This window comes from Haematobia irritans, chromosome 4, assembly GCF_050003625.1.
Source record: "Haematobia irritans isolate KBUSLIRL chromosome 4, ASM5000362v1, whole genome shotgun sequence".
Lineage (NCBI taxonomy): Eukaryota > Metazoa > Arthropoda > Insecta > Diptera > Muscidae > Haematobia > Haematobia irritans.
In genome coordinates this window covers 203,766,822-203,788,278 of record NC_134400.1, presented here as the reverse complement: position 1 = coordinate 203,788,278, position 21,457 = coordinate 203,766,822, and the positions used below count along the sequence as shown (strand labels likewise).

The window sequence follows — 21,457 nt, the reverse complement described above, 5'->3', positions numbered from 1 at the left end:
CTGCGATTGAACCCATGGTCCCTGGTATACAAGGCGAGTATGTTAACCATTCCACCACCGTGGCTCCCTACCCCGATGGGAAATGGAACTCCGACCTCCCTCGTGACAGGCGGGGATACTAACCACTATACTATCGAGGATTGGGTTCACACCACCCTGACAAAGAGTGGGATAAACACATGCTATAAACCTGACAGAGGTGGGATAAACACATGCTATCGGCAGCATTAACTATTAAGCACCAGAGAAGAATTTTCCACTCTGTTAAAAGAAATTGGTTCGAGATAAATCCTTAGATGCTGGAAGAGATTTGTAATATTCGGAATGGAGGTTCGAAAATTTCCGAAGAAGATGTTCAAGAAAGTAGTGAGACACCAGTTTGAATACTGATTAGCCATCCTCTTATAAAAACCATACGTCCTCATACCTCCTAGAATTTGGAAAAAAATGTTCTACCAGCAAGTCAAAGAAGCCGTATCTTCAAAAGGGCCAGCGAAAAATCTGCTTTTCTCCCCATCCTCTTATAAAAACCATACCTCCTCATACCTCCTAGAATTTGGAAAAAAAAATTCTACCAGCAAGTCAAAGAATCCGTATCTCTAAAAGGGCCAGCGAAAGAATCAGTCATCCTCTTATAAAAACCAGCACCTTCGGGACGAAGAAATTCTGTGGTTATTATATCCAAGGTACCCACAACTGTATTCACACAAGCGAAACGTGAACCAGTGATCGCTTTAACAAACAGTTGAGTCGCCTCAGGAAGCAAGTGTTTAGGGAGCCCCGGTGATACTAATGGACTGAATAGTCTAAGTGAGCCTGAATCTTAATCGGGCTGCCACTTTAACCTAACCTTTAACATACTATCGAGGATTAGGTTTATTCTACCAAACAAAAAGGTATTTGTAGAAATCTCTACATGATACCGGCAGCTTTAACTAAAAGATTCTAAGAAGAATTTTACACTCATGTAAAATAATTCGATTCAAAATAAAGCCTTAGGTGTTGTGATAAATTTGGGATGGGGCTTCAAAATTGTTGAAGAAGAGCTTCAAGAAAATAGTGAGACCCCACTTTGGATACTGATTCTCCAGTGAATCCATGTCTCGTAGAAAGTCGATAACATTTCCTACACTCACAGAAAGTCAAAGAAGCCGTATCTTCGGAAGGGGAAGCTAAGGAAGCTGCTTTTCTCGCCACCCTCACACAATCACCAGCACATTCAAGGTTCCAACAACTGTATTCAGATAAACGAAACGTGAACCGGTGACCAATTTACCAAACAGGTGAAGAAAATTGTTGAAGACGAGGTTCAAGAAAATAATGAGACCCCAGTTTGGATACTGATTCTCCAGTGAATCCATGTCTCGTAGAAAGTCGAAAACGTTTTCTACACTCACAGCAAGTCAAAGAGGGCATATATATGGAAGGAGAAGCGAAAGAAGCTGCTTTTCTCGCCACCCTCACACAATCACCAGCACATCCAAGGTTCCAACTACTGTATTCACGTGAACCGGTGATCAATTTACCAAACAGGTGAGTAAGAAGGACATGGATTGTGGCGCCTATTATTTAGCCGCCGATTAATTAAAAATATCGATTTAAGTTTAAAGTATTTTTATTTTTTGTCCAAGCTGTTATAATTTTGAAAAAAATTTATCTCAGAAAATTTGAATGATATGTAAATTTGATTGTAAAGGGTGGTACGGTCAAAATTTGGTCAAGGGAAAACGCGTGTAAATCGGTGAAATCGTTTATTTAAAAAATCAAATTAAATTTCTTTTTCAAGTTCAATTAGTATAAAATTCAGGAAAAATATTCAGTTAGGCTTTCGCTTTTCCAAATCCGAATTGCCGGGCCTCACGCTTGACACCTGCCATCAGATTTTGTACAGCCACCTTGTCCACCTTCTTCGCCTTGAACTGCTGCCACCTTGTCCACCAGTTTGCCTTGAACTGCTGCTCGTCCTTAGCAGTTTTTTTGGTCTTCTTTAGGTTCCGCTTGACAATAGCCCAGTATTTCTCAATTGGGCGGAGCTCTGGCGTGTTGGGAGGGTTCTTGTCCTTGGGAACCACCTGCACGTTGTTGGTGGCGGACCACTCCATGGCCTTTTTACCGTAATGGCAAGACGCCAAATCCGGCCAAAACAGTACGGAACAACCGTGTTTCTTCAGGAAAGGCAGCAGACGTTTATTCAAACACTCTTTCACGTAAATTTCTTGGTTGACAGTCCAGGAAGCTATGAAAATGCTGCTTTTCAAGCCACAGGTACAGATGGCTTGCCAGACCAGATATTTCTTTGCGAACTTTGACAGTTTTATGTGCTTGAAAATGTCTGCTACCTTTCCCCTTCCTTTTGCCGTATAAAACTCCTGTCCCGGAAGCTGCTTGTAGTCGGCTTTGACGTAGGTTTCGTCGTCCATTACCACGCAGTCAAACTTCGTCAGTATCGTCGTGTACAGCCTCCGGGATCGCGCTTTGGCCGTCGTATTTTGTTTATCATCGCGATTTGGAGTCACTACCTTCTTGTAAGTCGATAGTCCGGCTCGTTTTTTGGCTCGATGCACGGTTGTAACCGATACACCTTATTTGCGGCATCTCGGAGAGAGAGGTTAGGGTTTCGCTTGAAACTACCGGCAACTCTCTTTGTCGTCTCAGCGGCTTCCGGTTTTCGATTTCCCCCCGATCCAGACTTCCTGGCTGTCGACAACGTTCCCAAACACTTTAATTACATTTGTAACGGTTGATTTGGCAACTTTTAGCGAATTTGCCAGCTTTGCGTGCGAGTAGCTCGGATTTTCGCGATGCGCAAGCAAAATTTTGATACGCTGCTCTTCTTGCTTGGACGGCATTTTGACAACTGAAGAGTGAATTCCAAAATCAAAATAGGAGCAACATTCTACACACACACACATTCAAAATGAGGGGTGTTCAGGTTTTTTAAATGCAAAATTGAAAGAAATACGTCAAGTTTATATTGACCAAATTTTGACCGTATCACCCTTTAAGATTGGTTGTACAAATAATCTCATTACCATTCGAATAACTTCAAATTGATTTTATAATGGATAATTGTCCGCCACCGAATAGTGTCGGTCAAGCCGACACTGACAAAAGTTGGGTCGGTTTCCTTCAAGCAATACAAGCGAATTACAAAGACGGCGAAAGGCAATGTTAGGTTAGGTTAGGTGGCAGCCCGATGTATCAGGCTCACTTAGACTATTCAGTCCATTGTGATACCGCATTGGTTAACTTCTCTCTTATCACTGAGTGCTGCCCGATTCCATGTTAAGCTCAATGACAAGAGACCTCCTTTTTATAGGCGAGTCCGAACGGCGTTCCACATTGCAGTGAAACCACTTAGAGAAGTTTTGAAACCCTCAGAAATGTCACCAGCATTACTGAGGTAATCCAGATAATCCACCGCTGAAAAACTTTTTTTTGGTGTTCGGTCGAAGCAGGAATCGAACTCACGACCTTGTGTATGCAAGGCGGGCATGCTAACCATTGCACCACGGTGGCTCCCGTGGGAGGTTATTCCGCGAACAGGTGATGTCCATGAAATGTTCAATGTTCAACAGCGTAGTAAGAAGAAGAAGTAAGTACAAGTGAACCACCGTGGTGCAATGGTTTGCATACACAAGGTCGTTGTTTCGTTTCCTGCTTCGACCGAACACCAAAAAGTTTTTCACCGGTGGATTATCCCACCTCAGTAATGCTGATGACATTTCTGAGGGTTTCCAAAGCTTCTCTAAGTGGTATCATTGCAATTTGGAACGCCGTTCGGACTCGGCTATAAAAATGAGGTCCCTTGTCATTGAGCTTAACATGGAATCGGGCAGTACTCAGTGATAAGAGAGAAGTTCACCAATGTGGTATCACAATGGACTGAATAGTCTAAGTGAACCTAATACATCGGGCTGCCACCTAACCTAACCTAACCTAACCTAACCTAACCTAACCTAACCTAACCTAACCTAACCTAACCTAACCTAACCTAACCTAACCTAACCTAACCTAGCCTAACCTAACCTAAGTGAAATGAGGCATCTATTATTCAAGGAAGGACAATGAAGAAATTTCTTACGCAAAGCCATATCAAAGGTGGAAGATATGGGGACAATAACGGATACAATGGAGGAGAGAAAAATACTTTGCGTAGGTAATCAGTTACCTCTGCGAAGGTATAATGGAATGACGATGTACCTTGTAAAGAGGCTATGAGGCAAGAACGGATGGACGATGTTCCTTGTAAAGGGTTTCCCAATAACAGAATTTATTTTGAACCGCCTGGTATTTTGGTAGCTGTCATTTTTGAAGATCTACTTCTTTGAAATTTGGGAAGTATAAGCGATACACGCTTCAACAACACTCGGGAATCATCTCGATTCACAGATCATAAAACGGATCCATTTCAGCACTAGTGGATACGTTAACAAATAAAAATTTTGCATCTGCGGCTCAGAAAAGCCATGATTTATTTTTGATTAGCCTCTCTATCCTCAGTGTGAGAGGTTTTGCTGCGGCTTATGGTTCGTCGGGGTCATTGGACCATATTTTCTCCAAAATGAAATTTGTTTATCAGCTACAGTGAATGGATTTCCCTAACGCGAGATGATTAATGGTGATATATTTCGTAGTTTGATGGTATTGATTTGAACAACGAAACCATTGCTCTTGGATGGGAAATGGTTCCGAACCGATCTTGTGATTTGACACCTTAAAACCTCTATCTTTGGGGACATGTACAAGGTCTACGTCCGGATCGATTCAAGACCTCAAAGATACAATTCGAAACGCTGCAGACACACATTTTTTCTTTTTATACCCTCCACCATAGGATGGGGGGTATATTAACTTTGTCATTCCGTTTGTAACACATCGAAATATTGCTCTAAGACCCCATAAAGTATATATATTTTGGGTCGTGGTGAAATTCTGAGTCGATCTGAGCATGTCCGTCCGTCCGTCCGTCTGTTGAAATCACGCTAACTTCCGAACGAAACAAGCTATCGACTTGAAACTTGGCACAAGTGGTTGTTATTGATGTAGGTCGGATGGTATTGCAAATGGGCCATATCGGTCCACTTTTACGTATAGCCCCCATATAAACGGACCCCCAAATTTGGCTTGCGATTGCTCTAAGAGAAGCAAATTTCATCCGATCCGGCTGAAATTTGGTACATGGTGTTAGTATATGGTCTCTAATAACCATGCAAAAATTGGTCCATATCGGTCCACTTTTACGTATAGCCCCCATATAAACGGACCCACAAATTTCTCTTGCGAGGCCTCTAAGAGAAGCAAATTTCATCCGATCCGGCTGAAATTTGGTACATGGTGTTAGTATATGGTCCGTAACAACCATGCAAAAATTGGTCCATATCGGTCCATATCAGTCCATAATTATATATAGCCCCCATATAAACCGATCCCCCGATTTGGCTTGCTAGGTCTCTAAGAGAAGCACATTTGATCCGATCCGGTTGAAATTTGGTACATGATGTTAGTATATGGTCTCTAACAACCATGCAAAAATTGGTCCATATCGGTCCATAATTATATATAGCCCCCATATAAACCGATCCCCAGATTTGGCTTGCTAGGCCTCTAAGATTAGCAAATTTCATCCGATCCGGCTGAAATTTGGTACATGGTGTTAGTATATGGTCTCTAACAACCATGCAAAAATTGGTCCACATCGGTCCATAATTATATATAGCCCCCATATAAACCGATCCCCAGATTAGTCCTCCGGAGCCTCTGGGAGGAGCAAAATTCATCCGATCCGGTTGAAATTTGGAACGTGGTGTTAGTATGTGGTCTCTAACAAACACGCAAGAATTGGTCCATATCGGTCCATAATTATATATAGCCTCCATATAAATCGATCCCCGGAACCTCTTGGAGAAGAAAAATTCAACCGTTGAAATTTGCACGTGGTGTTAGTATATGGCCGCTAATAACCATGCCAACATTGGTCCATATAGGTCTATAGTTATATATAGCCGATCCCCAATCACATCCGTCTGTTGAAATCACGCTAACTTTCGAACGAAACAAGCTATCGACTTGAAACTTGGCACAAGTAGTTGTTATTGATGTAGGTCGGACGGTATTGCAAATGGGCCATATCGGTCCACTTTTACGTATAGCCCCCATATAAGCGGACCCCCAAATTTGGCTTGCGAGGCCTCTAAGAGAAGCAAATTTCATCCGATCCGGCTGAAATTTGGTACATGGTGTTAGTATATGGTCTCTAATAACCATGCAAAAATTGGTCCATATTGGTCCACTTTTACGTATAGCCCCCATATAAACAGACCCACAAATTTCGCTTGCGAGGCCTCTAAGAGAAGCAAATTTCATCCGATCCGGCTGAAATTTGGTACATGGTGTTAGTATATGGTCTGTAACAACCATGCAAAAATTGGTCCATATCGGTCCACTTTTACGTATAGCCCCCATATAAACGGACCCCCAAATTTTGCTTGCGATTGCTCTAAAAAAAGCAAATTTCATCCGATCAGGCTGAAATTTGGTATATGGTGTTAGTATATGGTCTCTAACAACCATGCAAAAATTGGTCCATATCGGTCCACTTTTACGTATAGCCCCCATATAAACGGAACCCCAAATTTTGCTTGCGATTGCACTAAAAAAGCAAATTTCATCCGATCAGGCTGAAATTTGGTATATGGTGTTAGTATATGTTCCCTAACAACCATGCAAGAATTGGTCCATATCGGTCCATAATTATATATAGCCCCCATATAAACCGATCCCCCGATTTGGCTTGCGGAGCTTCTAAGAGAAGCAAATTTCATCCGATCCGGCTGAAATTTGGTACATGGTGTTGGTATATGTTCCCTAACAACCATGCAAGAATTGGTCCATATCGGTCCATAATTATATATAGCCCCCATATAAATCGATCCCCAGATTTGTCCTCCGGAGCCTCTTGGAGGAGTAAAATGCATCCGATCCGGTTGAATTTTGGAACATGGTGTTAGAATGTGGTATAATACAAACACGCAAGAATTGGTCCATATCGGTTCATAATTATATATAGCCCCCATATAAACCGTTCCCCAGATTTGATCTCCGGAGCCTCTTGAAGGAGCAAAATTCATCCGATTCGGTTGAAATTTGCAACGTGGTGTTAGTATAAGGCCCATAACAACCATGCCAAAATTGGTCCATATCGGTCTATAGTTATACATAGCCGATCCCCAATCACACAAAAATTGGTCCATATCGGTTCATAATCATGGTTGCCACTCGAGCCAAAAATAATCTACCAAAATTTTATTTTTATAGAAAACATTGTCAAAATTTTATTTCTATAGAAAATTTTTTCCAAATTTTATTTCTATAGAAAATTTTGTCAAAATTTTATTTCTATAGAAAATTTTTTCAAAATTTTATTTCTATAGAAAATTTTTTCAAAATTTTATTTCTATAGAAAATTTTGTCAAAATATTACTTCTATAGAAAATGTTTTCAAAATTTTATTTCTATAGAAAATTTTTACCAAATTTTATTTCTATAGAAAATTTTGTCAAAATATTACTTCTATAGAAAATGTTGTCAAAATTTTATTTTGTCAAAATTTTATTTCTATAGAAACTTTAAACTTAATTATATACGTATTTAATCGGCTCTTTTGTAGTTTAATATATACCACGTATGGACTATGTTGTTTTATGATACCTTGCCATCGGCTTCAATAGACGTTTCTACGCAATCCATGGTGGAGGGTACATAAGCTTCGGCCTGGCCGAACTTACGGCCGTATATACTTGTTTAATTTTAAAATATCTTCAATAACAGAAATTATAGTATCGATTAAAAAATTAATTGAAAGTCAATTACAAAATTAACTGATATTATTAATTTTTATGATAGATTTTTGTTTCAATTAAAAAATTTGTTAAATCAATTAATTTTTTTATTGAATATTTTTTAAAACTCAATTAAGACTTTAATTGGAAAAATGTTCGTGAATCGCATCCACTTGGCGATTTGGTTATGTCAAATTTCAAGTCTCAAACTTTTTATACTACCGTGTGGTAAAGGGTATAAATATACATAATAATTTTCTTACCTTGCTGACAAGCATATCATCTGCCTCAAAATGCCGCCCAAACATTTTTGGCGATTCACCTGGTATAGGATCGAGTTTTATACAAATCTCTTGACCCTTACGTGCTGATTCGATTTGTTTATGATTTGATTCAATGGACGTAACAATACCAATGTCGACAAACTGAAAAAGAAGAAAATAAAAAATTATTTTTATTGTAGGTGTTTTTTATGAAAACAAAAAATTATTTAATTACGGTATCACCAGATTTGTTAAATACATAAAACTAAATTCAAATAATATTGATAATAATGAGACCCCAGTTTGGGTCTCATGATGGATTTCGGGAAACGGAACAACAAGCTTTCAGAATTGTACTGTAATTTTTCGTTATTATAATGAATTATTTGGTAAATTGGCAGAAGCTATAAGAGAAAGACCTACATGCAGGTAATGCTACGGAGCAGATTGTAAAGCAAACTATTCGATTAAAAGATAAATCTAATAAACGTAATAGAAAGTGCTCTAACTTTTTAACAAAAATGAAACCAGGGATACGACTTTTTGGAGAATTAGTTCAAGTCTAGTTCCAATTGCAATAATAAAATATTAACTGATCTCGGAAAGGCTGATTTACTTGCATAAACCTTCACTAAATATAAGGTCATAACATCAAACTTTAAACATTTTATAGATAAAACGGTGTATTCTTTGGTTAAGAAGTTCAAAACTGAAGAACCGGATTCGGACCCGATCATTCAATTCAATAGATGAATAAGACCAACACAATATGGAACTTCGATTACACTAGCCAACAGCCATTTTGTGAATTGTTTCTAGCATATTTTTTCTTATTGATTATGACCTACTAAACGCGAAAATGATTTTTAAAAAATTTTCTGTCGATTGATTTTCGAGATACAATTTTTTTTTTTTTTTAATTTTTGGAGGTACACTTCCAATTTTGAGCATATCTTTCGTTTTCTTTAACCTGTTTGATCTTAATACTACTCAAATTAAAGAAAATTGAGCCGTCTACAACTCATTCTCAGAAAGTCCGCTATTTGTTGTTCGATTTTGTTAAGTAAGGGCTTATTTTCTTTGTAAAAATTTCAGCTATACGTAAAAAACCCAAAATTGCTGTTAGCAATTTTTTATATTTTATATGAATCTTTATATGGTTTTTTCTGCCACATTTTTACTAAAAAAACGCCGTTTTAACCTTTTTAAGCCGCCAACATCCAAACTACTTACCCGATTTGAAAATTTTCTGAGAATGAGTTGTAGACGGCTCAATTTTCTTTAATTTGAGTAGTATTAAGATCAAAAAGGTTAAAGTAAACGAAAGATATGCTCAAAATTGGAAGTGTACCTCCAAAAATTTAAAAAAAAAAATTGTGTCTCGAAAACCAATCGACAGAAAATTTTTTAAAAATCATTTTCGTGTTTAGTAGGTCATAATCAATAAGAAAAAATATGCTAGAAACAATTCACAGAGAAAAGTTTGTTATTTGTTGCCTAGTGGTAGCTACCAGAACAAGCGCCACCGATGGTATGGCGTCTTAGACATGATTGGCATACCTGCATTGCATACAAATGGGTTTGGTAGTCGGTCCCAGTTGCGACCGAATACCAAACGGTTTTTCAGCGGTGGATTTTTTTCCCTCTCCGTACGCAGTACCAGTAACATTTCTGAGCGCTACAAACCTTATCTAAGTGGTTTCACCGCAATGTGAAACACATTTCGGACCACGGTTGCCACAACTAATAGAATTCTACTAAAAATTGTAGATTTTTTAATGTTTGCTAAATTGGTGGAGTTTTTGATGTTTTGGTAGATTTTGCAAAGAGGTACTTCATAAATTGTCTATGTATATATTAAGCCAATAGCTTTAGTTAGGTTAGGTTAGGTGGCAGCCCGATGTATCAGGCTCACTTAGACTATTCAGTCCATTGTGATACCACATTGGTGAACTTCTCTCTTAGCTTTAGTTGCTAGTGCTTAAATCTTTTATGGTAGATTTTGCAAAATATTCCCTTTCACCTAAGACGTACTTCACAAATTGTCTATATAAATAAAATTTTGAAAAAATTTTCTATAGAAATAAAATTTTGACAAAATTTTTTCTATAGAAATAAAATTTTGGCAAAATTTTCTATAGAAATAAAATTTTGACAAAATTATCTATAGAAATCGAAATTTTGACAAAATGTTCTATAGAAATCGAAATTTTGACAAAATTTTCTATAGAAATAAAATTTTAAAAAAATTTTCTATAGATATAAAAATTTTGAAAAAAATTTTCCATAGAAATCGAAATTTTGACAAAATTTTCTATAAAAATCGAAATTTTGCCAAAATTTTCTATAGAAATAAAATTTTGACAAAATTCTCTATAGAAAATAAAATGTTGACAAAATTTTCTATAGAACTCGAAATTTTGCCAAAATTTTCTATAGAAATAAAATTTTGCCAAAATTTTCTATAGAAATCAAAATTTTGGCAAAATTTTCTATAGAAATAAAAATTGTATATAGAAATAAAATTTTGAAAAATTTTTTCTATATAAATAAAAGTTTGACAAAATTTTCTATAAATATTTAATATTTACAAAATTTTCTATAAAAATAAAATTTTGGCAAAATTTTGTATAGAAATAAAATTTTGGCAAAATTTTGTATAGAAATAAAATTTTTACAAAATTTTCTATAAAAATCGAAATTTTGACAAAAATTTCTATAAAAATCGAAATTTTGACAGAATTTTCTATAGAAATCGAAATTTTTACAAAATTTTCTATAGAAATAAAATTTTGACAAAATTTTCTGTAGAAATCAAAATTTTGACAAAATTTTCGACAGAAATAAAAATTTTTGAAAAAATTTCTATAGAAATCGAAATTTTGAAAAAATTTCCTATATCCTGTTGTTGTATTATTGTTAGTATATTAATGTTAGAAATAAGATAATTGTTTTGAGTAGTTTTAAAATGTTGATTTAAGTAACTGTATAAGGCCTTTGTAAGGCTTAGTTACATATGAAAATAAATAAAATAAATTAAATTAAATCAAAATTTTGAAAAAATTTTCTATAGAAATAAAATTTTCTATAGAAATCAACATTTTGAAAAAATTTCCTATAGAAATCAAAATTTTAAAAAAAAATTTTATAGAAATCAAAATTTTGAAAAAATTTTCCATAGAAAAAAATTTTTTACAACATTTTCTAGAGAAATAAAATTTTGGCAAAATTTTCTATAGAAATAAAATTTTGACAAAATTTTCTATAGAACTCGAAGTTTTGCCAAAATTTTCTATAGAAATAAAATTTTGACATAATTTGCTATAAAAATAAAATTTTGACAAAATTTACTATTGAAATCGAAATTGTGACAAATTTTCTATAGAAATCGAAATTGTGACAAATTTTCTATAGAGATCGAAATTTTGACAAAATTTTTTTTGAAGAAATCGAAATTTGGCAAAATATTCTATAGAAATGGAAGTTTTCACAAAATTTTCTATAGAAAAAAAATTTCTATAGAAATAAAATTTTAAAAAAATTTCTATAGAAATCGACATTTTGCCAAACTTTTCTATAGAAATAAAATTTTGACAAAATTCTCTATAGAAAATAAAATTTTGACAAAATTTTCTATAGAACTCGAAATTTTGCCAAAATTTTCTATAGAAATAAAATTTTGACAAAATTTTCTATAGAAATCAAAATTTTTGACAACATTTTCTAGAGAAATAAAATTTTGGCAAAATTTTCTATAGAAATAAAAATTGTATATAGAAATAAAATTTTGAAAAATTTTTTCTATATAAATAAAAGTTTGACAAAATTTTCTATAAATATTTAATATTTACAAAATTTTCTATAAAAATAAAATTTTGGCAAAATTTTGTATAGAAATAAAATTTTGGCAAAATTTTGTATAGAAATAAAATTTTTACAAAATTTTCTATAGAAATCGAAATTTTGACAAAATTTTCTATAAAAATCGAAATTTTGACAAAATTTTCTATGGAAATCGAAATTTTGACAAAATTTTCTATAGAAATAAAATTTTGATAAAATTTTCTATAGAAATCAACATTTTGAAAAAATTTCCTATAGAAATCAAAATTTAAAAAAAAAATTTATAGAAATCAAAATTTTGAAAAAAATTTCTATAGAAAAAAATTTTTTACAACATTTTCTAGAGAAATAAAATTTTGGCAAAATTTTCTATAGAAATAAAATTTTGACAAAATTTTCTATGGAACTCGAAGTTTTGCCAAAATTTTCTATAGAAATAAAATTTTGACATAATTTGCTATAAAAATAAAATTTTGGCAAAATTTTCTATAGAAATGTAAATTGTGACAAATAGAAATCAAAATTTTGAAAAAAAATTTGTATAGAAATCAAAATTTTGACAAAATTTACTATTGAAATCGAAATTGTGACAAATTTTCTATAGAAATCGAAATTGTGACAAATTTTCTATAGAAATCGAAATTGCGACAAATTTTCTATAGATATCGAAATTTTGACAAAATTTTTTTGTATAAATCGAAATTTTGACAAAATTTTCTATAGAAATGCAAGTTTTGACAAAATTTTCTATAGAAAAAAAATTTCTATAGAAATAAAATTTTAAAAAAATTTCTTAGAAATCGACATTTTGCCAAAATTTTCTATAGAAATAAAATTTTGACAAAATTCTCTATAGAAAATAAAATTTTGACAAAATTTTCTATAGAACTCGAAATTTTGCCAAAATTTTCTATAGAAATAAAATTTTGACAAAATTTTCTATAGAAATGAAAATTTTGATAAAATCTTCTATAGAAATCAAAATTTTGAAAAAATTTCCTATAGAAATCAAAATTTTGAAAAAAATTTCCTATAGAAATCAAAATTTTGAAAAAAATTTTTATAGAAATCAAAATTTTGAAAAAATTTTCTATAGAAAAAAATTTTTGACAACATTTGCTAGAGAAATAACATTTTGGCAAAATTTTCTATAGAAATAAAAATTGTATATAGAAATAAAATTTTGAAAAATTTTTTCTATATAAACAAAAGTTTGACAAAATTTTCTATAAATATTTAATATTTACAAAATTTTCTATAAAAATAAAATTTTGGCACAATTTTGTATAGATATAAAATTTTGGCAAAATTTTGTATAGAAATAAAATTTTGACAAAATTTTCTATAGAAATCGAAATTTTGACAAAATTTTCTATAGAAATAAAATTTTGACAAAATTTTCTGTAGAAATCAAAATTTTGACAAAATTTTCGACAGAAATAAAAATTTAAAAAAAAAATTCTATAGAAATCGAAATTTTGAAAAAATTTCCTATATCCTGTTGTTGTATTATTGTTAGTATATTAATGTTAGAAATAAGATAATTGTTTTGAGTAGTTTTAAAATGTTGATTTAAGTAACTGTATAAGGCCTTTGTAAGGCTTAGTTACATATGAAAATAAATAAAATAAATTAAATTAAATCAAAATTTTGAAAAAATTTTCTATAGAAATAAAATTTTGATAAAATTTTCTATAGAAATCAAAATTTTGAAAACATTTCCTATAGAAATCAACATTTTGAAAAAATTTCCTATAGAAATCAAAATTTAAAAAAAAATTTTTATAGAAATCAAAATTTTGAAAAAATTTTCTATAGAAAAAAATTTTTGACAACATTTTCTAGAGAAATAAAATTTTGGCAAAATTTTCTATAGAAATAAAATTTTGACAAAATTTTCTATAGAAATAAAATTTTGATAAAATTTTCTATAGAACTCGAAATTTTGCCAAAATTTTCTATAGAAATAAAATTTTGACAAAATTTTCTATAGAAATAAAATGTTGACAAAATTTTCTATAGAAATAAAATTTTGACAAAATTTTCTATAGAAATAAAAATTTGACAAAATTTTTTCTATAGAAATAAAATGTTGACAAAATTTTCTATATAAATCAAAATTTTGAAAAAAATTTCAATAGAAATCAAAATTTTGAAACAATTTGCTATGGAAATAGAACTTTGACAAAATATTCTATAGAAATAAAATTTTGATAAAATTTTCTATAGAAATTAAAGTTTTAAAAAATTTCCTATAGAAATAAAATTTTGGCAAAATTTTCTATAGAAATAAAATTTTGAAAAAAATTGCCATGGAAATAAAACTGACAAAATTTTCTATAGAAATAAAATTTTGACAAAATTTTCTATAGAAATAAAATTTTGACAAAATTTTCTATAGAAAAAAATTTCGACAAAATTTTTTTATAGAAAATAAAATTTTGAAAAAAATTGCCATGGAAATAAAACTGACAAAATTTTCTATAGAAATAAAATTTTGACAAAATTTTCTATAGAAATCGAAATTTTGACAAAATTTCCTATAGAAATCAAAACTTTGAAAACATTTTCTATGGAAATCAAAATTTTGGAAAAATTTTCTACAGAAATAAAAGTTTAACAAAATTTTCTATAGATATATAATATTGATCAAATTTTCTATAGAAATAAAATTTTGACAAAACTCTATGGAAATAAAATTTTGACAAAATTTTCTATAGAAATAAAATTTTGACAAAAATTTTCTATAGAAATAAAATTTTGACAAAATTTTCTATAAAAATAAAATTTTGACAAAATTTTCGATAGAAAAAAAATTTGACAAAATTTTCTATAGGAATAAAATGTTGACAAAATTTTCTATAGAAATAAAATTTTGAATATTTTTTTTATAGTAATAACATTTTGACAAAATTTTCTACAAAAGTGTGTATACCCGATTCTATGTTCAGGTCATTGACATGCTTTGAAATATTTAGAAATGTCACCAGCATTACTGAGAGATGATAAGACTTTTTTGTATAGGGAATATTTTGAAAAAAGCAAATAAAGCGGTTTTCCCTTAATAAAAAGGTCAACCCTCGCAAATCTAAACTAATGGTTCGGCCGCTGTAACGACCTATGATCGCTGTCCGCTCGTATTTATCGACCGTGGGATCAAAATAAATGCCGAATATTGTCGGGAAAATGTCCTAGATAGTATTGAAGCCCTGGACAAAAAAGGTCAACCTCGCAAATCTAAACTAATGATACGGCCGCTGTAACGACCTATGATCGCTGTCCGCTCGTATTTATCGACCGCGGGGTCAAAATAAATGCCGAATATTATCGGGAAAATGTCCTAGATAGTATTGAAGCCCTGGACATTTTAACAGATGGTTTCTCGCTTCAATGACCACCCAAGTCGATAAGAATGGGCCAAAATAAAGCAGAGCCACTTTCGAGTAGAGTGTGATGACTTTGTCGGCCTTTGAAGTTCAGAACTTGTACCAAATATAGCCAATTCGGACAAATCTAAACTGATTCTAAAATTTGAGGTTATTTCCGAATTTTTGTTTTTGAAAAATAAAATTTTGAAAAAATCAATAATCGAATTTTCAACTTTTCGACTATTGACTTTAAATCAAAGATTTAGTGCCTTGTTGGAACGTAGTATTTCCCTGCATTAAGTTATATCTCGTTACTTCCTTTGGAGTTAAGACAAAAGACAATAAATGGAATGAATCATATCCAACGAATTAAACATTTGTCACAAATATAAGACAGTCTGTCAGTCAGTCAGCTAGCCAGCCAGTTAGGTTAGCCATATGGAACAGACCAATATTAGTGCAAGACACCAAGGGGATATGTACTTCATTATCGATAATTGTCTGAGAACATGCGACTACTTCCGTAAACCATTATCAATAATTGAAGATAATTGCCCCAGGAATCGCCACAAAAACAAGAAACAGCCAATAATTGTATATTCGTTTATTTTGACTACTCCAGAAAATTTACACTATCCATTACGGAGATGGGAAAGATGACCAAGGTTTGGATTTTTTTTTTCTTTTTTCTTGAATTCGTATCAGCAACAGGATGGGTTGATGGACGGACGGACGGGCGGACAGACAGACAGAATGGCTAATTTCAATTTATATCATCAGCACTTTTTTTGGACATCTGCAGTGTTGACCGCACAATCGGTCGATCGTTGTCTTGCAGGTTGCCATGCTTGGAATGGATCATTATGGCAACAGTCACGAAATTAAATCACAATTCCTATCCATGAATAAATCGAGAGAGAATGAAAAGTATATCAGCTACAACCGAAAAAACTAAAACAGAACGGATGACATGCCATGGAAGAATTCCCCGTATGCTGGTCGTCAAGGAAGGGCCAAGAAAACAAAGAACAATTTCACGGTTTCAAATCTAAATGCAACCGTTGGTTAAAACTTAATGTGGTATCATGGCATACCGCAAGGGTATAGCAAACACCACCACCAACAACATCCTCCAGAGCAAATGTGATCCCTCCCTTGTCATCTTCCATGCTCTCTGTCTCTCTTTCTTATGTAGTTCAGCAAAAATTTGTCAGTTAGCCAGGCAAGCAGTTCGTCAGATGACGATGACGACAGTAACAGTTGCTAAGGAGCATATAAAAATTCCAGCAAAAGAATTCTTCTACTCTACTTGGTGATTGCAAACAAAGGCATAATGCATGGAGAGTATACTAAAAACCACTAAAGGAAGCTGGCTGGATGGACGGACGGACAAACGGATGAATGGATGAATGGATGAATATAGAATTCGACTCGACATGACTGGCATACTGAATGGCGGATGACTACTCTACATCACCAGCATCATCCATAGAGGAAATTGAGAAAATATTATTTTTTGCGTCTCATTTGTAACATCTGCGCCTGATGGCAGCATTCAACATTGCCATGGTGTTTTTGCTTTCCCATTGAGAAGAGCAATTCTGGCAGTAACATTTCTTCGAAGAATGCCACAATATGCATGTGTTGGTCTGTCTGTGTACTTTTTGCCTACACGCATGCGCAATCGTCATTCACCCAAAAACAGACAATCCTTAGTAGAGATTTTGTTTTGTGTGTTTCGTGTTTTTTTTTTTTTCAAATCCAACGTCTGTTTTCGTTTCCGAATGCCGGAGACAGGAAATGAAAGTAAATTAGCAACAAAAAAACAAAAAACATTTCAACTCGTTATCACAAATAAAAAGTCAAGGACATTGCTGTATCCGTGGATATAGAGAAGAGGATATTCTTAATATGAACAGACAAATTTGCAAACGAACAATTCTTGGATCTTATTTAGAAGACATTTTTGTGAAGATATGGATTTGAAGAAAAATGTTAGACATTATTTCATTGCCTGTAAACTTAAAAGATTGAATTTAGGTAGATGGCTGTTTGTCAAAATTTTATTTCTATAGAAAATTTTGTCAAAATTTTATTTCTATAGAAAATTTTGTCAAAATTTTATTTCTATAGAAAATTTTGTCAAAATTTTATTTCTATAGAAAATTTTGTCAAAATTCTATTTCTATAGAAAATTTTGTCAAAATTTTATTTCTATAGAAAATTTTGTCAAAACTTTATTTCTATAGAAAATTTTGTCAAAACTTTATTTCTATAGAAATATTTCTATAGAAATTTGTCAAAATTTTATTTCTATAGAAAATTTTCTCAAAATTTTATGCCTATAGAAATTTTTATACAAAATTTATTTTTATAGAAAATTTTCTCGAAATTTTATTTCTATAGAAAATATTGTCAAAATTTTATTTCTATAGAAAATTTTCTCAAAATTTTATTCCTATAGAAATTTGTGTCAAAATTTTATTTTTATAGAAAATTTTTGTCAAAATTTTGTTTTTATAGAAAATTTTCTCGAAATTTTATTTCTATAAAAAATTTTGTCAAAATTTTATTTTTATAGAAAATTTTTTCGAAATTTTATTTCTATAGAAAATTTTGTCAAAAATTTATTTCTATAGAAAATTATGTCAAAATTTTATTTGTATAGAAAATTTTGTCAATTTTTTTAATAGAAAATTTTGTCAAAATTTTATTTCTATAGAAAATTTTGTTAAAATTTTATTTCTACAGAAAATTTTATTTTTATAGAAAATTTTCTCGAAATTTTATATCTATCGAAAATTTTGTCAAAATTTTATTTCTATAGAAAATTTTCTCAAAAATTTTTTTTTTTGAAAATGTTGTCAAAATTTTATTTCTATAGAAAATTTTGTCAAAATTTTTCTATATTCTATAGAAAATTTTGTTACAATTTTATTTCTACAGAAAATTTTGTCAAAATTTGATTTCTATAGAAAATTTTGTCAAAACTTTATTTCTATAGAAAATTTTGTCAAAATTTTATGCCTATAGAAAATTTATTTTTATAGAAAATTTTCTCAAAATTTTATTCCTATAGAAATTTGTGTCAAAATTTTATTTTTTAGAAAATTTTTGTCAAAATTTTGCTTTTATAGAAAATTTTCTCGAAATTTTATTTCTATAGAAAATTTTTTCAAAATTTTGTTTTTATAGAAAATTTTCTCGAAATTTTATTTCTATAGAAAATTTTTGTCAAAATTTTATTTCTATAGAAAATTTTTGTCAAAATTTTGTTTTTATAGAAAATTTTCTCGAAATTTTATTTCTATAGAAAATTTTGTCAAAATTTTATTTTTAAAAAAAATTTTCTCGAAATTTTATTTCTATAGAAAATTTTGTCAAAATTTTATTTCTATAGAAAATTTTCTCGATATTTTATTTCTATAGAAAATTTTGTCAAAAATTTATTTCTATAGAAAATTTTACTCAAAATTTTATTTCTATATAAAATTTTGTCTAAATTTTTTTTCTATAGAAAATATGTCAAAAATTTATTTGTATAGAAAATTTTGTCAAAACTTTATTTCTATAGAAAATTGTGTCAAAACTTTATTTCTATAGAAAATTTTCTCGAAATTTTATTTCTATAGAAATTTTTGTCAAAATTTTATTTCTAAAGATTTTGTCAAAATTTTATTTCTATAGAGAATTTTGTCAAAAATTTATTTCTATAGAAAATTTTCTCAACATTTTATTTCTATAGAAAATTTTCTCAAAATTTTATTTCTATAGAAAATTATGTCAAAAATTTTTTTTTTATAGAAAATGTTGTCAATTTTTTTTATAGAAAATTTTGTCAAAATTTTATTTCTATAGAAAATTTTGTCAAAATTTTATTTCTATAGAAAATTTTGTCAAAATTTTATTTCTATAGAAAATTTTGTCAAAACTTTATTTCTATAGAAAATTGTGTCAAAATTTTATTTCTATAGAAAATTTTGTCAAAATTTTATTTCTATAGAAAATTTTCTCAAAATTTTATGCCTATAGAAATTTTTATAGAAAATTTATTTTTATAGAAAATTTTTGTCAAAATTTTATTTCTATAGAAAATTATGTCAAAATTTTATTTGTATAGAAAATTTTGTCAAATTTTTATTTCCATAGAAAATTTTGTCAAAATTTTATTTGTATAGAAAATTTTGTCAATTTTTTATTTTCATAGAAAATTTTGTCAAAATTTTTTTTCTATAGAAAATTTTGTCAAAATGTTATGCCTATAGAAATCGTTATAGAAAATTTATTTCTATAGAATATTTTGTCAAAATTTTATTTGTATAGAAAATTTTGTCAAAATTTTATTTCTATAGAAAATTTTGTCAAAATTTTATTTCTATAGAAAATTCTGTCAAAATTTTATTTCTATAGAAAATTTTGTCAAAATTTTATTTCTATAGAAAATTTTGTCAAAATTTTATTTCTATAGAAAATTTTGTCAAAATTTTATTTCTATAGAAAATTTTGTCAAAATTTTATTTCTATAGAGAATTTTGTCAAAAATTTATTTCTATAGAAAATTTTGTCAAAAATTTATTTCTATAGAAAATCATGTCAAAATTTTATTTGTATAGAAAATTTTGGTCAAATTTATTTCTATAGAAAATTATGTCAAAATTTTATTTCTACAGACAATTTTGTCAAAATTTTATTTTTATAGAAGGTTAGGTTAGGTTAAAGTGGCAGCCCGATTAAGATTCAGGCTCACTTAGACTATTCAGTCCATTGTGATACCACATTAACTAAAAGTACCTATTACATATGGGCACTTCTAGTTTTAACCGCTGAACCTTCTCGATTATTTTCTTCTGTTGAACCAACCAGATTGTTCCAAAAACATTAGCAGACTGCTTAAGTGAACGTTTTCCAGGTCCGCCAGTAATCTGAAGCTATATGCCACTAAAATTTGCTTACGCCTTACACAAAATGCAGGACACTCACACAAGAGGTGTTTTATTGATTCCTTTTCCTCCGCATCATGACAGCTCATACAATAGTCATTATACTTCGCACCAATAGTTTTTGCAAAATCGCCTATCAGGCAGCGACCCGTTATAGCAGATATCAGGAGTGATATATGGCGTCTCGAGAACACTAGCATATCTACTGTGCGGTTTAAGTTTAAATGGGGCCATATTTGCTTGGTGCCGTTAGGTTAGGTTAGGTGCCGTTGCAATTCTCCCATCGAACATTTGCCATCATGACAGCCTTCTCACGCAGTAAGAGCTTGCAGGTAGCCAGAGGCATACCAACAGATTCTAGTTCCCCTGGAATATGTAAGGTAGTTCCTAGCCTTGCTAGCTCATCTGCTTCGCAGTTCCCCGGTATGGCACCCATATTAGGTGAATATTGTGCTTCTCAGCCATCTCATTGAGAGATTTGCGGCAGTCGATGGCCGTTTTCGAGTTGAGGAACACAGAGTCCAAGGATTTTATTGAAGGTTGACTGTCTGAGTATATATTAATGCCAATATTGCTTGGAGCATTACTTCTCAGCCAAGAAGATCTGGATTGCATTGTTTCAGTCTATTTAAAATAGATTCAGGGTCAGGAGGGTTTGCAGGTATCCACGCATGTGCTCTAGGTCTAGCCGGTGTCTTTCTTCTCGACTAACTCTAGAGCAGCTCCTTCCCAAACTTCACCAATTAGTATCAGAGTAGCTTTAAAACATTCTATAGACCTCTGGTCCTCAAATACGACTAACTTAAATCGTCGTTGATACCAACCAGCCTCTTGGTGTCGAGGATCTGGGCCGGGAAACTTTTCCAGCACCTGTGAGTAGACGCCAGACCAAAGCATTCTCAATTTCCCCCCATTTTTGCTTTGGAACCATACCGTCCAATGCTCCTTTATTAATGATAGCCATCACAAGGCTGTCTTTAGCAACTGAGGCAAACGATCGTTTATCCCTTTTGGAGGTTGGCAGCTCATCCGGTGATCGTTCCCTTTTTCCGGCCTCAAGAATTCCTTGAGCCCATTTTAAGGAATCGCTTTGTTTAGCCGACAACGTGCTTGGGTCGACTGATCCTAATTTCTTTAGGATAAACAAAGCATTTCTGCGTTCCTTGAATCTCTTTCGTGAGGGATTACCTCCTTTTGATGCC

At 31.2% G+C, this 21,457-nt stretch overlaps 1 protein-coding gene across 1 annotated transcript in view; it reads right to left on the bottom strand.

Moving 5' to 3' along the window:
- eIF5B (eukaryotic translation initiation factor 5B) overlaps nucleotides 1-21,457 on the bottom strand; it is a 133,615-nt gene that overhangs the window by 7,714 nt on the left and 104,444 nt on the right. Inside the window, exon 8 of the mRNA XM_075307964.1 lies at nucleotides 8,105-8,266. Coding sequence (XP_075164079.1) covers nucleotides 8,105-8,266 — 162 coding nt within the window. The remainder of the gene's footprint in view (nucleotides 1-8,104; nucleotides 8,267-21,457) is intronic.